This window comes from Ambystoma mexicanum, chromosome 8 (genome assembly GCF_040938575.1).
Source record: "Ambystoma mexicanum isolate Mex_15411 chromosome 8, UKY_AmexF1_1, whole genome shotgun sequence".
Taxonomy (NCBI): Eukaryota; Metazoa; Chordata; class Amphibia; order Caudata; family Ambystomatidae; genus Ambystoma; species Ambystoma mexicanum.
This window is the reverse complement of record NC_090929.1, coordinates 1,141,069,112-1,141,087,478: the sequence shown is the minus strand read 5'-3', so window position 1 is coordinate 1,141,087,478 and position 18,367 is coordinate 1,141,069,112. Positions and strand designations below refer to the sequence as shown.

At 43.5% G+C, this 18,367-nt stretch overlaps 1 protein-coding gene across 1 annotated transcript in view; it reads right to left on the bottom strand.

The window, feature by feature from the left end:
* The window catches only part of RTKN2 (rhotekin 2), a 497,356-nt gene that overhangs the window by 241,442 nt on the left and 237,547 nt on the right, over window positions 1–18,367 (bottom strand). The window contains exon 8 of the mRNA XM_069611200.1: window positions 8,384–8,490. Within this exon, the coding sequence (XP_069467301.1) occupies window positions 8,384–8,490 (107 nt within the window). The remainder of the gene's footprint in view (window positions 1–8,383; window positions 8,491–18,367) is intronic.

Sequence of the window (18,367 nt, the reverse complement as noted above, 5' to 3'; positions counted from 1 at the left end):
AATCCTGATTACCCCTTCCCCTCCGTTTCCTGTTGCACCTGCCAGCCTCATTGCGACGAACATGGCCATCCCTCCTATCATCGACTAAACAGACACTAAAGGCATGGGATTGGGCACGCAAATCCAGAGGCATCCCAAGAGCCCTAAACCCAGCCGCCCCAGTATTCCACAACCCGGCCTTTTCACCTGGGACCACTCCCTCTAACTTTAAAAACTGGATTGCAGGGGGCCTCAGCTCCTTAAGTCAGCTATTCGAAGGTCCTCAGCCGCTGATGTTCGCCCAATGCAAAAGCACCTTTGGCCTGACTGAGACCGATAGATTCTCATATCCAAATCAGACATTGGTGTTCGCATCCCCAGACCCGCATGGCAGCCACACGAGAACTAGATGCCATCGAGTTAACGGCTGCTGATCCACCGAGCTGAGGGCGAATTTCCACACTATACAAATTATTGCAGACGGATCTGCTCGCAGCCAAAGCGACTTATATGACTCAGTGGGAAACAGACCTAGGACATCCGATTCAAGACCAATCGTGGACCGACATCTGCGCACTTACGCATTCATCCTCTTTCTGTGTGACCAATCGTGAATGTGCGCATAAACTCCTGCTGAGATAGTATTTCCCACCCCTTCGACTACATAATTTCATCCAGTCCTTGAACCTGCTATGCTGGCGCCGTTGCGGCATGATGGGCTCCTACCTACATATGTGGTGGTCATGCCCAGTGGTGGCGAACTTCTGGTCCCAGTGGATAGCCACCATAGCAGACATTACTCAGACCACGTTACCATTGGAACTAGAACCAATCCTACAGGGGAATCCCGATTCCAGGCATATATCCGAGATCTGGCAAGCGAGCGACTCTCACAACGCAACTGCTTCTAGCTGAGAAAATCAGTTGCCCGGACTTGGAAATCCCCAGAGGGCCCCCTAATGGTCTTGTGGTGGCTGAAGCTTTGGGACATCTTCATTGCGGAAAAAATTATGGCGGCAAATAGAGGCCACCTTCACCGCTTCACAAACATTTGGTCGCCTGTGATAGACTATGACCAGCGCTTCCCAGCCCTAAAATACAAACCACGCTTGGTGATGAATGCCCAACGGGCTGAGGACAGGGACCTCGCTCAATCAGCGGAGGAGCAAGACCCAGAAGGCAGCGGGAGTGGGAAAGGAGGGGCGGAAACTTAGGAGATGATGAATATGACTTGAAATGTAGTAAATGTTCAATGATTGTAATGTAATGTTTTCCTGTGTGCTGCTCAAAAAATAAAGTTTAAAAAAAAAAAAAGCAGTGAGGGCAAGAGTAGTTTGGGGGAAGAGGGGAGGTGAGATTAGCAGGGATAGGTTGGGAATCGTAGGGGTATACTGTTCCACTTTGTTGCTATACTATGACACCCGGAGGCTGGGTGTGGGTTGTCGGTGCTAGATCTTTTTGAAAGCACCTCAAACTACAAAAGCATAGTGGCTTCAGGTGTTGACGGAGAAGTTAAAAGGGGCTTTAGATGGCAAAAGCCACTGCCGATACCACCGTTTGGGGACTTTATTTTGAAACAGTCTTTACTTCCAAAGGCTGAATGTGCAGTGATCCTGCACCACAGTGTGTATCCTGTGGCAGGTAAAAACAATCAATCGTGGTGATTTCTAATTGAGGCTCAATGACATGAAACCATGAAAATTCAGCCTGTCCGAACAAAATGGAAATCAAGGCCACTATGTTTTGCCCTGATTGTAACACACACAAGCACCTTTTACCATGCGCAGCAGCCACATGTTTGGATACAGTGGGTATGTGGTGCCAAATGTTGTAGAAATTCTCAATGTGATATGTGCAGCATCTCTACCATTACGCAAATTGCTTCTTTTTTTTCCTGAGCAAGCAAAAGCCATGAATCATCTTTCACAGGTAGTGGCATCCTCTACTGAAACGACAGCTGTTGCCAGTGTAGATCTCTTCTATGCTCATGCTGCGAGGGGCCCAGTAACCCGGCATAGGCCACAAGTATAAAGAACATTTCTGATCTTTCTCTGGTGGGACTTCACATTTAACTGAACGGCCAAGAGGTAGCCCAACTGGTTGGGCTCTTTCCTACAGCCAAACTGCAGAGTGAAGAAAGACAGTATTTAGGGCCCGATACAAGTCATCAGTTAGAAGTTGAAAGAAAAATGCTCTGCAAACAAGTGGCGCGTCAACAGATAGCACTTTGTGCCAAGCCAATGAGGTTACATCTTTGCAGTTCACTGCCTGCATAAACTGACTTTCTGGCCTCTCGAAGGACAACTAGTGAGAACTACAGCAAAGAGAACATGAATGATGCCTTCGGCATTTGTCGACACCCAATCTCCCACCAGCAGTCAGTCTCACATTCAAGCACAGTGAATGAGAGACTACCAAACCCATATGGTTCTATGTTCTTTCATCGACATCTATTTTTTCTAACAGGTTTCTTTAACATTTTTCGCTGGAAAAAACACATTAAAGATTTTTATTTTTGGGGGTTCCCTCACCACCCTCTATTGTTTTTTTTCTATCCCCGACACCCCCAACCCTTTATATCTCTCACCCCCTATATTTTGATGGGTTTTTACAGCAAAACATTTTCGTTAAAAACCCATTGAAATAAATTGTTGACAGAACGGTATACGACCAATATACCGACGGTCCACTACCACTTAAGAAAATGTTGTTTTGGGGGGCGGGGGCACCAAGTATAAAGGCGACTTTCACCCAAACACCCATTGCACACTCAGTAGACCTCCACACACAGCATGACTTTGCAATAGCATTCCTCAAACATTTTTGCTCTTTATATGGGACTTGAAGCTAAAGGATTCATATGACAAACTAGATCAGGATTCATATGACAAACTAGATCAGAAACACACCGCTAAATCCATATTCTATTATATAGGCACATATCTTGGTCATGAATTCTTGCCAATTTTCCTAAGTGGCATTTATAAAGTGGTAATTGAAAACATTTAGAGTTACCTTTGTCTGAACATTTACCATCGGAGTTCCACTAAATGGAATTTAATTTTAATATGTAATTTTCTGCACCCTGAAACTAAATCCCCGGCATTTTTCTGAAGCCTTATACTGGGGTCACTAAAAATGCATTAGACCTTTCAGTGCTTGTGGACTAAAAAGACCCTGGGAAGTTGAGGTACTGAACAAGCTGAAGATACAGGCCATGACCACCGCAACAAGTTATAACAATTCTATAACACAGACATTGCTCCCTGCTCCCTGAAGGTTCTCCTATGAATGCAGCTCCACTGCATCTGCCGGTATAAAGGAGAGACTCTGACAATTCATCCAAGATGGCAGATAAGCTACCAACTGCGATCTACTTACCACTCTGATCACATGCCAAGATATTCACTTGGACTTGCTAAGCACAAAACAGCCAAATTGAGACACTGTGCAAAAATGAGTTGAATCCACAGAAGAAGAATTGATCACATGGTAATGAGCAGGATCAAAGAGGTAGTGGGGGTGTGGGAGAATAAATAGTTTAGGTTACTCACCATATGGACTACTGCACTTCAAGTCCATAGATCCGCTTTTCTTTGACTTTTGTGATCACGTCTCTATGGGAACAGAAAACTGAAAAGCACATCAAAAGGGACATGTTCAGGGAATGCCCATGCGCCAGCACCTCCCTTGAGAGGTCCCTTCAACGTTCAATAGATCTTCCCTTTTGCATCATTTGTCAACTACTAATGGACATTTAGTAGATGGAAGAAAAGGTCTGTATACAGGAACGATGTCTACGTACTAGGAGAATAGTAGTCTGTATGGTGTGTACATTAAACTTATTCCTATGCTCTATCCTTTACCCTTTGTACTTTTACGATACCACCAGAGCAATTTGACTAATGGAGGAGGGCCAGGAAGGACCCATGGAATGATATTGGATATTTTACCCCCATCATGGTGGTCAGCTGAAAACTCCTCAAAAACTTCTGGCCAAAGTAGTATCTGCCCAGAAGCTGTAGTCCAGAGAGTTAGGCTTACCGAAAGCATGCGTAGTGAACCAGGAGGTAGCCCCGCAAATGCCCTCCTAAGCAACAAGTCTCTGAAATGCAACAGAACCCGCAATACTGTTTATTTAGAAAATATATTTTATAGCACCTTTATCAATAGTACTTTACAAGTTTTCAGAAACAAATACATAATCATGGAAACTAATATTGAACATCAGTAAAGTACAGCAGGAAAATGGTCAGAGCAACACAAAAATAAAAGAAACTAGGCATACACTACAATATTTATTATTTAGAATGCGCCACATCCCGTAGGCCTCAGGGCGTACACGTAACATAAAATCAACAAGATGAAGCAAAAATAAGCAAATCTGTTTTCTCATTGTTTAATGCAAGGGAGTTTAACACCATCCAGGTTTGGGCGGCTGAATACACCTCATTCAGGGCCTTGGAATCTTGCAGATAGTAACATGACAATTCAAGGACAACCTGGGTGTCAGAACACATAATTAAGACACTTTTTGAAGAGGAGAAGAAGAGAATACAGGAAGAGCATTACATGGTTTAGGTCCAACAACTGGAAAGCGTGTAAACAGGAGGAGGCACCAGGGGGTCAGTCAAGAGAAGGCAATGAGAAGCAGAGTCAAGGCTACAAGAAGGCCAATTGGGAGAAATCAAAGATAACCGGAAGCTAGTGCATGAACACAAACCATGTATAACAAAATAAACTGAACAGAAAGCCACTTCCGGCAAGATAAATAAGGAGAAATAAGCTGAAGTCTCTAAACAAAAGCAGCACAACATATAATACAGGAGAGGCAGAGTGGCAAAAATTGGTAGGCCAACATAAAAAAGCAGATGTAATTAAGGCTAGAAAGAGCAATGAAGCAATAGCTTAGTGGAAGAAAAAGGTAAGTAAATGATGAATTTTCCAGATACAACAGCCATGCTCTGATCTCAGCAGGATAGTGACGCGTTAAAGATAAAACCCAAATTACGATCCCGAGTAGAAATGGGCAAAGAGGCAGCAATTAGCTAGACCAAGGAGAAGTAATAGAAGCAAAATCAGTAAAAACAGTCAGTTATCTTTGCGTTAAGATGAAGAAAAATACTTAACTTCCCAGTAATTAATAACTGGTCAGATGAACATTGGTGAAGGACAGGCATGAAAGTAGGGAAACGATGAAAACGTGAGTGTCCTCAGCATAAAAATGTAAAGAAAACAGTCAGTGATATAGAAGAAAGTGGTCCTGACCACATGAACATGGCCTTTTGTGGGAATCCTCTTCTAAAACATCTAAGCCTGTAGTATGCAAGAGACCGCCCATGGCTGCCATACATCCTGGAGAGGCACCTCCATAGGTGACAATCCGTCACAAGTTCTGAAAGCTTTAGTGTGTGCGCACAAATAACATTTCAGTTTCTTACCCACGTCTAGACTCTGCAAAACTCTTTGTCATTAGAAAAGTGGAGGATTAAGATGGGCAGAGAAATGTCTTAATTGAGGTTGAACTCAGTCACGAATTTATGGAGAAATGCAGGTTGAGTGGGCAATAAGGCATTGCGCTTGAACTAGATGCAGGGTTTCCTGCAACTGCAAACCTGCAGTTCCACAATGCTTCTAACCAAAGTAAGTGTCCCCAGAAAATCTGTCTTCCAAGAAACCAGTTTCAAAACCAGAGGCCACACATTTAAAAAGTTTATGCACATGGGTGACCAAAACTACTTTGAGATTTGTGATAAACCTGAGGGTATTCTCACTCCTTTTCCCCATGGATATTCTGCACAGATGGCCAGGGAAAGGCCATCGCTTTTGGGATCCTGACCCTGGGGGTGGACAAGCGAAGGAGGATCACCTGGCTGGAGGGTCCTTAGTGACTGGGATGCCCTTGGAAGGGACATGGGTTTCCCCCTTTTCCTAACGACCAAGCAAACCCTTCTCCGGCCTTCATGGGTTTTTGTGAGTCAGCTCCGCCGACTTCTCATATATGACCACTGACCGTACTGTGACGAGGAAGAGACAACTGGGAGTAATGAGGACCAGGTGCTTTAACCACTCTGGTATTGGGACCAGGAAGAGGCCTGCTGAGAGTTGTAGAAGTCAGGCATGTCTCCTTAATGTTATGTTATGTTACTTACCATTTATATAGCGCCTTATGTATCATTGGTATGACCTCAAAGCGCTGGTAGGTTGAACGTCCTCGAGAACCGCAGTTCAGTCAGTAGAGGGTGTGGTATGGTGCGTGGGCGCACCGGATACGTGTGCAGCTGGTATGGTTGCCGCATGAAAGCTGCTTCTTAGCGGTAGATGTGGTGCTTAGGAAATCAGTTGGAGGAGTTCAGTCTGGAGGGTGGAAACCCAGACTGAGTTCTGGCTGCGATAGGCCTGAAGAGACGCTTAAGCTAGCCAGAATGTGCTCAGCTAGCTGTGTTTTATTAGGATGATGTGGAGTTAGTGGGGTCATGTGAATTATGAGAACTAGACCGAATGTGTCAGTACAGCTGTGTTCTAGTTGAATGATGGTGTATAGGGGAAGAGGAAGCATAGTAGTTCAAGCACCAGAGCAGGACAGGGGCGTACATTTAGGCACAATTTCTAAGTTCATCAATACCACAGTTACGCTATTACACACATTTTCTAGATTCAACTTTAGCACAGTGAGGCTATTAGGCACACATTCTGGATTCAACTTTACCACAGTGCCTATACTACAGAGATGTATTAGGCACATTTTCTAAATTCAACTATGACACAGTGACGCTATTAGGCACACTTTCTAAGTTCAAACTTTAGCACACTGATGATATTTGGCACACTTTCTAGGTTGAACTTTAACACAGAAGCTATTAGGGGACATTCAGTAATGTTGGGAATACCTTCTAAATTGAACTTTAGGGGACATGCTATCATTCACAGTTCTCGGGTAAGGTTATGTTAATGTTAAAGGACATTTGCACCGTGCACCATCACCACTGCAGTGGTCCCCTGGCGGCTCTGAAAAAGGGAAGGGGGGCGAGTTAGTGGGAATAAGCTGGAAAAGTGCAAGAGAGCAGTGATGTGCTGTTGGCAGCCTCAGCCCGGTGGGTCAGTTGACTGGGCTTGGGGTGTTTTGCGGTCGGTAGTCATTGTGTGCTGTTATGTGAGTCTATGTGCTGTTTGTTTTGTTGTTGCAGTGTAGTGACGTTTGTGCGGATTGTTGTGTTTGGTTAGAGTTTGAGAGGTGTATGCAGAGGGGTGAAATTGTTAGTGGATCGGTTAATTGCCATTGCTGTCCTTGCAATTATGTCTACGTGTGATGCTTGCTATCACTCACTATTCCATCTGAGTGTGGCACTTGCTAATCTTCAATATCCTATCTAGATGTGAGGCAGGCTAGTGATCACGATTCCATCTAAGTGTGGCACAGGCTAACATTTTTATTTCCATCTAGATGCGATGCAGGCCAATCTTCACTGTTCTCTCTGGGTGTGGCACTAGCTAACATTGGCAAGTAAGTTAGTGTGTAATGCAATGCAACATTTACAGTCCAGCCATTAATAGATTTAAGTTGGTGGTCACAAATCTCTCTAAGTATGCATGGTGTAAGTCTATGGCAGTCTAAGTTATGGAAAGGTAAGGTAGAGTGGAGGGGGCTTTCTGGAGTAGAGTAATTGCTCTACAACCCATACATGCCACACTTACAGTTTTTGTTGGTTCTGTTGACTGTATTGGCTTCCCCTGCGGAATGATGGTCAGGCAGGGCAAATTGCACATTAGCACCTGCAGCCTGTTAAAGGGGTGCAGGTGTATAAAAAGGAACCCAAATCAAGAGGCAAAGCAGTGAGGCCAAGAGATGCCAGAGGGAGCAGTGTTTGTGAAGCATGCTGATTGTTCATGGAAGTGCAGCTAGGGAGCTGGGGCTCCGTGGAACTGATCGAACGCTGGGAAGGGAGCAATGCAGAGAGGTGGTCCTCTTTTCTGGGGTTCACTGTGCTTGTTCTTTTGGTGACCGAAGCAGACCCAGGAGTGTCGGAGGGGCAAGATGTGGAGCCCCGATACATTCCCAAAGGCTGTTACACCATTTCCATCTCTGTAAACAGCATTTATTTAGAAACAAGAGTACACAGAATGCATTAGAGAAGGTTGTTGCCGTTTCCATGTTTTGCAAAGCTCTACTCGCAGTTTCCAAGGGAACTAGCAAATTAGTTTTTCTGATCGTGTGATTTGTAAGAAGGGGGTCATTTCAAGTTGCAAGCTTCTAGCCAAAAATAAAACTTAATTCGCCTAATACTAATTGTCCACAAACACATAGCTCACCACTTAATTGCCAAGAAGAAAATACCATTTTGCCAGTGGCTTATAAAACAGTCACTAACATCATGAATCAAGTCAATACATTAAAGTAGCTTACCTTCTGATTAAGAAATCCTTTGATTACATCCTCCGTCATGAACGTTGGCTGCGCAACCACACGGCAACACACATTACCATATAAAGGAAGCCAAAAAGAGGACTCTTCTAGAAAACAAAAAACAGTGGAAAGCTAGTCAAATGAAGACAAATATCTGACGCGTACAACAGACAGTACCACAAATGATGCATATACTATTTACTATAAATAATTCCAGTGGTAGGTTTAGGACGTCTGGAGTTAATCTAATCACTTCATATTACGGATCAATTTCAGGATGTGCAATTAATCACAATTTAAAACAAATGTTATCTACTGCAGCATAATCTTATGCTGAAATGTTGCATGAGAGGCAGTTCTATGGGTGCATAATGAGTGCACTGGAAAATCATCTCCAAATAATGAACAGGGATGGAGTTGTGTTAAAAACCCCAAAAATTGAGCTTTGTGGCACCTTCTTCATTTAGGATGCTTGCAGAGGGCCACTACCGCCCCCCTCGACACAAACTGTAATACTGACTTTTGCTTAGCAGAACAAGATCAGATTAATTGTTGCTATCCAGGATGCCAGCAAGTCACAGATAAAGCTTGCAAAGTCTGCAGTGTGAGATGTAGTGAGTCAGTGGCCCATAGTGACCAGTGAACAATAAGATGGGGGCATTGTTTGGTCTTATTGTTCAAGTGACTGTATAGTGCTCAGACTCTTCTAGTTTAAGTCCCAGATTGTATCTAAATCGTTAAATTTGAAGGATTTTAACAATATTATGGAATCAGTCCCAAAGAAAAGTCAATAGTGTCAAGCACTGTGCTTCAGCTTAGCACTCAAGATTAATTGATTACAGTTGCCACAAAAACACACAGGAGAGCGTGTGAATCTGGACCATGAAGTGGGTATTAAGTGAGCAACAAAATCCTTGGAGGGCAAACCTAAGAAATAAGAAAAAATGTTTTTGAAAAAAGGACTAGAAGCCTCATATAAAAGCAGGATATTAGCCAACGAGAAGACAAAAATATATTTCATGCCCAAAGTATGCAATAGATGCAGACAAGATGACATTCAAGAATGGGACAAGGGTGGATGGAGGGCTCCAGAGGTGTATACCACTAATAAAAACATCTTCACTGTTCACAAGCAGTATCTAAAAGGCGAGGGGATGAAACGGTGAACTATGAATCAGGGGAGGATTGGGGTAAGGGAATAAAAAACAGCAAGTTATCCATCCCATAAACAAAAAGGCAATAAAACATTTATTGCATCCAAGAACAGCCACAGGCAACATATAATGCATTATGAGACCGAAGTGGGTGTAAGAAGCTACAACAGAGGCAACTGGAAAGTGAAAAATCAGGACCTAGAATGAGTAAGACCATGAATGATGGAAGACAGTTTAATTGGAGGAAAAGGGAAAGAAAAAAAATAAAATCAAGAAGCGAAAAGCATCATAAGATTGAAATGCAAAAAGTCAACAACTAGGCCAAAAAGATGCACATTGTAGCATCAGCATTAAAATAAAAGATATGGCAAATTAAAGTCTGCTTAGAAGAAGTCGGGAACCTTGAACGGAGTCAAAAATCATGCAGACCTATATAATCTCCCTATTAAGTAGAGAGAACCAGGAGAGGTTTTGCGAAAATTATCCCCCAAATAGTAGAAGGATTATAAGGGAACCAGACCTTCATAGCCCCATAGTAAACAGATGAAAACTATCCCAATATTCATAGTGTATAAAGGAAGGTGAAGTCGCTAGGAGAACACCTTTGTTGTTCGGACAGGCAGAAGAATCAAAAATAAGTAACAAACCTTAGAGCTAAGCCTGGAAGTAACGCTTTTAAAAGATACTTGATGAGAAGAGAACAGAAAAGATCTATTGTTCACAGTCTGGGCAACACAGACCCTACATAGACACAAAACATCCAAGAGATCAGAAAGCAAAGTAAGTTAGACATCAGAATCCTTTCATACTCCTGATGCAATCCCCGATGCATTAGTGACTGGCTTAACCAGGATCTAGGTTAACTAGGATACACATTTAACACATACAAGCCTACTTGAAAGAAGGCAGAAGAGGGAAAGTTTTGGCATCAGAATCAAACCTCATGAAAGACTGCAAGTAACACGTGATCGAAAAGTAAGCAGCTACGCCAACACCATTGGAAGCTTGATCTAACAAATGAAATATTTTAACATTTATGATAGAAAGAGTGATGACTCGTAGAAAAAAAAAAGACCATTAAAAAAAAAGAACATTTTGCAGAAGCACAGGTCAGAAAAATAATGCAATCCTGAGGTGAGGTATGGCCCAATATGAAGACAAAGGAGAAGGAAATAAAACCATATCATGTGTCATGGGATATGAACATTTCTGTATAAAAGAAAAGCAGTATTGGGACAGAGACCGGGAGATTAATTTCAATAAAACTGGTTCTTCACGACAGTAAGAACACAAATATAAAAAGGGTGAAAACATTCTTCAGCCTTGCGATGTCAAATTAAATCTAACCAAGGAAGAAATCACACTGGGGTGCTTAATCAATTTGGGCAATATGTGGGCTTGGAGGAATGGCCAAATGCAAGTCAAACAGGAAATCAGAATTTGTCCGCTAAGTATCCTATTTGCTGGGCAAGTTATCAACGCAGATCAGATGGGCCCATAGCAGCCTTTGCTTCAGAAAAGACATGAAGGCACTACTAAAAACATCGCACCACTCAACCCCACTTCTCTCCCTCCACAGCTCCCCTACCAACTGCTCCCAAACCCATTCAGCTACCTCTTCTTACCATGCATGCAACCTAGAACACCCTCAGTGCATCCCCTATGGACAGTGCAATGTTGCTTCCTAGCTAGGTAAATGCATTATAAATCCCATATGTAGTCGCAAACCAGAAATGGAGAGAAAAGACCCATGAAATCTGGCAACAAAAAACACACCAACTTAACCTGAATCACAAAGAAATCCGAAAAATACAGTTTGAAGTTAGCTGACCTCCAGTTTGCAATGCATCTTCATGAATAAGTAGCTGTAAACAGTGAATATAATAAAGATCCCAAAATGGTACAGGGTGGTAGGAGCCAACAAGGTGGTGGTCATTTAAGTGGGGACCAGTAAGTCAAGCCTCACTCTCTTCCAGATAAAGGCCGTTACCAATACCCCTTAGCCAAAAGAGAAGCATATGTAACCGTAAGTTAGGATGTCTGGCTGAAAAAAATGGATGCGTGGGAAATCACTCAACATCTGAGATTCACGGGTTTAAGTTGTGTCAAATAGAAAACGGAATAACCACTTCAAGGGAATTTGGCTTGAATCGGAGAGCACTCCGGTTTTCTTCATACACCGCATGTTGAGCAAGTGGTCCACATTGCAAGTTGGGAAATCACCAAAGAGGCAACTAAGGACGAGACATTAGGACATGGAACGAAGAGGGAAGGAAATCCCATCCACAGGGATGAACTTATTTTACTGTAAACCCAAACTAAAAAAGGGAAAGTCAGATGGCAATGAACTACAGAGGAGCTTATAACAGAATGAGAATAAAAAGATCTAAATGCTTATCTACAAAAGAGAAACCTGACCGCCAACCCACATTTCAGGGTTCGGAAATCAAATCCATCGAGCAGGAATTGGAAGTAGCTACTGAGGGTCAGGATTTTCATCGGACTGGGAGGAATTCAATACCAGTGTCAAGAGGGAATATATTGCCCTTTTTCCAAATTGTTGCATACACCCAAAAATGCAAGTCTTGATCCTGCTTTCCATTGCTGTGTTGCTCCGTCTTGCACAATGTTGCTCACGGTTTGTTGAAGCCCGTGTCTCTGGCCATGTTGCTTTACAGGTCTTTGCTTTTGACTCTATAAATTGCTTTCCCTTTTTAATTTTCATCATTTCTTTTTTGTCAGTTAGTCAATCTTGCAGCTACCTCTCATTTAGACTTTACCTGTCTTGACTGCTCCTACATCCGTCACAGACTAAATCTCGGTTACTATCTCTTTACTGCAACACTTTTAGTTCAGCTGACACCTCTGATGTAACCTTTCTCATTCTCCTCTGCTGCAGAATGAGGAAGCAATATTTAGCATGCAACAAATCCAACTTACAATGTTCTAGCGGTTTCTCAATTGGATCAGTTTTCTGTGACCACTCATTCTTCACAGGTAGAGGGCTACTTAGTATGCAAATTCCCAGACCCCGTGCACGTCAGATAGGCATGTTTGTGTTGCGCCATTTGACTTGGAGAGCCAAAAGTAGCTCCTTGTAGCTGCTGGCGTCAAGCAAGCCAGGCTCTTCTAGGCCATCACCAGAAGCTATGCTTTTGCACTGCATCAAATTACCACTGTAGTAGTTTCAAAGTGCCAAATCATTGGCTGGGGTGTATTGTGAACCTGCCTGGGGTAACCAGACCTTTGTCTGCTGTGAATAATAGCAATAATAGCATGAGAAGGATGATGTAAGAGGAATGGGGGGTGGGTAGGAAAGGAGTTTGCAGATGCAGGGAGGGAGTTTGGCAGAGCTAAACGCTATTATATGGTTTTGTATTCATAGACCATCGTGTAGAGGGACACAGAACAGTATGTGTTAAGCTTATATACGCACTGAGATTCCAAGACAGTTTTGGAGTGTTAAGAGACCTGAGCACATGGTTGGGCAATCCTATTAGATATGTAGGCATGACATGCCTGCTGTGCTGATTAACAGTGACACAAATAACTGAATAATAATTCTGGGGATGACAAGTCAATACAGAAGCGGGCTCACGCCAAGAGGACATGAGAGGTTAATGTTGGTAACAAAATTCAAGTGAGTGGGCCGGGTCGAATTAATAACCTAACTATATAATGCCTGGCCCCAAGTGTAAAGAAAACAATTGTTCTCTTCTGTATAGGGCTCTATGCCACAGTAAGGCCACCTCACAGCACAAAGGAGCAGGACGGGAATCTTAAAGGCTGCAAGTCAACAATCTAAGCATATATATGCCCAAAGAGCAGCACTGACTTTGAAGTGTCACAAGGGTCTGCCACTCATCCCTACAATGGAACTGGCTGTTGTGGACAGAATGGCATTCAGTATGCTGGTTCCTGCTGGAGCTAAAGACCTGAGGCTGCCGCCTGAGCAGCATTGTGCCAGCAACCTTTGACAATGTGTGGGTTGTTGTTGAGACAGGGCCCGTTAAGTAGGTGCTGGTCTCAACTGGGAATGAATGATCTTCCAACAATCACTACGAATGGTTATGCAAAGTTGATGGAACTATTGAACCACCTAAATATTGGGTAATCTTATGTGCAAAAGGCTAATGAATTTTAAATATTTTTGCATGACACTGACGCGATTTGCAGCAAGCAATTTTGGGAACGTCCCCCTTTCCTTCTTGTCTAAGCTGCAGAGACCTATTTACGTCAACAGGTGGCAGTATCAAGAAACCCAAGATAGCTTTGGGAAAATAGCATAATATACTGAACAACCTGCTCCTTCAACAGCACTGAACAGTCTTAGTGTCCATCCTAGGACAGTCTCCGGGCCTGGATGGAGTCGAGGGAATGGGCTTGAAACGCAAGAATCTGCTGCAAAAACTGATGGACGTAATCGAAATGAAAATTCTGGTAGTTTATACATTTGGAAACCCTTTAAAAGCAACAGTCCGGTTTGCATTAAAGCCTGTTGCAACAATCGACTAAAAACAAAAAAGAAAAAAAAAAAAAAGAATATTTAGACCTAGGGTTCTTAACCAGCAGCAGGATAAGTAGGGATTTGGCCAGCAGATGAACTGGGAAATCCTTCAAAACCCTTTCAAAGCACAAAGACTTGCATTTCTGGCAGGCAATCCCAACACCTTGGATGTACTCAGAATATCTCCAAAATGTCTGACAAAATAGCACTCCGATTGGTCTCCATAAAGTTTAGCAAGTCAGTGCCTTGGGGGATGGAGCAAGCCACGAACCAAGATAGCAGTTCAGTAGCAATGCTCTGAAAGCCAGGTGACGGAGCAAATTTACTCACTAAATTGACTCACCTGCGGCTTCTGGTACTCCGATTAATCTTGAAGGTGGACACCCTGCTGCTTGAAAATCAGAGTTGCGAGCCAGTGGTGTATGGAACCTGTGGTGGAGTCGCAGAGCCGGCCCGGACACAGTCAGGTCGGCCCTGTTGGTGCAGCCTTGGGGGCACCAGTGGGGATGGTGTTGGAAAGGCAAGAGGGTCTTCCCACCCACCTAGTCCATACAATGCCACAGTACCATCCAAACACAGACCATAAAACTTGACAGCCCTCGATCGATCACTAAGAGCAGAAGGCGAGACTATCACACCTTCAGTAAAGGGCCATGTGATTAGTGCAGCAAGGTGCAGGGTGGCAATCCCATATGGAGCAGGCCCTACATCTACAAGTCTCCCCCAATTCGTATTGTAGAGTTGTACTATATAGGATTGTGTCATTTGGGATGTTTGTGCTTGTAATATACCGCACATGCCTACGGAACTCAGAACGTTAAGCAGCAGCCTTGCTGCAGCACTTGTAAATACTGGTTATCCTTGAGTGTGTCTTGGGCCTTTTTCCCTAGCGGACAGTATTTTTTCTGCTGTGGGCGTTCAGGGGCGTGCCTTCAATAGTGAGGAGGAGCCTATGCAGGGCGCCCACATCCAAAATGCGAGATAGGTTTGCCGGTGCTCTAGCACTGATGGAGTGACCGGGGAGGCAGAGCCCATCTTGTGGAAGCATTCTGCAGCTGAGTAGGCGGCGCTCGGCTGTGCACAGATCCGGAGCCTCCCAGAGAACAGAGCAGTGACGCACAATCCCGATAGGAGCTGGGCACAGCTCTCTTGGAGCCAGGCACAAAGTGCACTCATCGTACAGACAGCGGGCTGCCTCTGGGAGGAGAATGAGCGATGTTGCGGCCATAGGCAATAAATTGGGTTCCCCTGGTGGTAGCCAGAGAGGAGAGAAATATGGCGGTCCTCTCCAGACACCCTACTCTGAGCGGGGTCAGCTTGTTGGCCTCCAGGCAGTGTACGAAAATCAGTAGTGGAACTATGTTCCCAGCTGGCCTGTCTCAGCTCCCCACATACCCCATTGCTGAGCCCCTCCCACCTGCAATCCAAACTCCCAAACACTCCTGCTGTTTAAGGGAATGATCAGTGCAGTGCACTGAAATCGTTAGTTTGAACTTCTTCCTACACTTTTAATTTTAAAACCAAGCCATTTCGGAACAGTGTCTTTTTAAACTAAAAAATGTATAGGTACAGTAAATCAAACAAAAGAGTAGCACCGCTCCCACCCACTTCGGCCACTGCCTCCAGGTAGACACCATGTACAAAGTGATTGTGCTGGCTGATTGGGATTTGCAGCTGTGCAAGCTGGACTGGCCTTGGTGCTCTACTACATGCAGGCCAGGCTTGGTCGCCTGGATGGTTGGGCAATGGAGTAAAGCACAACACTGGTATAGAGTCCAGGAAATAGATGGAGACGGAGCACATTAGTGTATAGACAGGTAAGTAGGCCCCCTTGACACCCACAGGCGAGGAAGTCCAATGGCAAGGGGGCCAGCGCCATTATCAACTGTTTCCACAACGATCTGCAATGTCTGCCATCGGAAAATTAGCAGTGCACTACGGCTGCACAGCAGATGGAAGAAGCAGGTTCGCCACCCACAACGGACGTGGAGGAGCTGAATTACATTACATTCGTACACATTTACCTGATACAACAGAGACCCTCTCAACAGAACTGTCCCTGGTAACAGATGCAATCTGGGTTCGAATTAGTGAATGGGAAACTTGACAACCGTGTGCTGAAAATAGACTTCATGCAGCAACAAATATAGAATAGGAGAGTAGTTGGATTACTAAAACTGAGAACTGTCAGCACCTTGGAGGATGAGGTTGTAATCTGGCAACGTAATGGCCGTCCGTTACAGGCAGATGTGAAGGCAATAAAGCCAAACATGAGGATCTAGAGGCTCGTTCTCAGTGAAATAATCTCTGTTGGTGTTAAATTTGGATGGGGTGGGTGTTGTGCACTGCGTGTTGGGGCAAGGCACTAGGAGGGGGCAGGGGGAGTATGGACAAGGCGTTTGTGCTACGGAATGCCTGAAACAGTTGAATAACACAGCATAACTCATCTAGTCGAACAACCGGTGATACATGGGACACTCGAGGCAACATGGCAAGTAAGGAACAAGTTAATTACCTGTAACTATACCTCCTCACGATCAAAGAATTATCGGGAAATATCAAAGAACTTGAAAACGAGATTGAAACATTATCTAAAGAAATCACAACGATAACTAAGGCTGAATCTTTTGCAGAAATTTTGGCAGACATCAATGCCAAACTTGAAGGCTACGAACAAGATCTCGAAGCGAGAAAAGTTAGAAAATTCCGCAGAGATACATATGATTATTTGAATAACGAAGTATACACATGGGCGGACAAATATACACAAGCCAACACGAGGACAAATAGACCAACTAGTGACAACACCAGTTCAGAATCAGACGCAGAACCAAGACCACAGCAGAATACTGATAATCAAACAGCGAGTGGTTCAGGAACAGTCAGAAGACCATTACAACAACCCAACCAAATCACTGAAGGTTTTTTAGACCAAAGAGGGAGAGGAAAGAGGAAGAAGGTACCAAGGGGTCCAGACTAGACAACAGTCCAGTCGGAACTAGTAGTAAACCTGTCTCGAAGAACTTTATCCAGCCAAGAAATCCGCACATTGGAGAAAGGCTTAAAATTCGTACCTACCCACAGCACGAATAAGTTCCAGACTAAAGTGGAAATATATAAATTAATACGGAAACTAAAGCTTAAGACCTACTTTGCTGAAACATCCGACGCACTAGTTCCAGAGGCAACAAGTGAATACGTAGAGTTCAAACCCAAGAGCACCTTCTGTGCACCTGTGCATGTACCGGCTATAGACATTTTTGAAAAGATGGTCATGAAAGATGTATCACAAATTCAGTTTAAAAATCCTAAGAGATATAATCTGAACAGAGGGGAGCTTTCTCGGATTAAAAATATGTTTTCAGACGATTCCATTACCATTAGACCAGCGGATAAGGGTGGCGCGATTGTTATACAAGACACAGAGGATTACCACACCGAATGTTTAAGGCAATTGGCTGATTGTAACACTTATAAGGAGTTAACACACAATCCTACAATGGAGATAAAGAAGGAATTAGAATCACTTCTTGACGAAGCATTAGAAAAACATTGGATTACAAAAAAAACGAAGTAATATCTTTTTACAGTATTCCCCAAAATGCCACACCTATCCATCCTTCCCAAAATACACAAAAGGATGGAGAAACCACCAGGAAGACCAATAGTGGCAGCAACTGAGAGTATACTTCAACCACTAGGGACGTACATTGATTACTTCTTGCAACCCATTGTACAAAAAACATCCACCTTTGTTAAGGACACCACACACTTTCTACAAATTTTGAATCAAATTGTATTGGATGAACATGATATTTTGTTCACTATAGACGTCGTAAGGCTTTACACAAGTATACCTCACGAACAAGGTCAAGAGGCAGTAGAAACCATCCTATTACGAACTGGGGAGATTGGAGCAAATAAGGAGTTTCTAATGATCCTACTGAAATTTATCGCCACACACTCTATTTTCGAGTACGGTCAGAAGTATTACAAACAAATATCCGGGACAGCGATGGGAGCTACCATGGCACCCACGTATGCCAACAGCTTTATGTATATTTTTGAAAGTAAATACATCCTGGAAAATTCCAGATGGAAGCCTCACTTGAAAACATGGGTGAGGTACATTGACGACATCTTTGGAGTATGGTCTGGAGAAAGAGAAGAATTGGATATGTTTTTAATATACCTGAATGGGATAGATGCACGGTTACAATTCACCCTAGAAGTTGGTGACCCTAACGTACATTATTTAGATGAGCAAACAGTAATCAATGGAAACAGGATAAACACTACATTGTATACAAAGCAAACGGATCG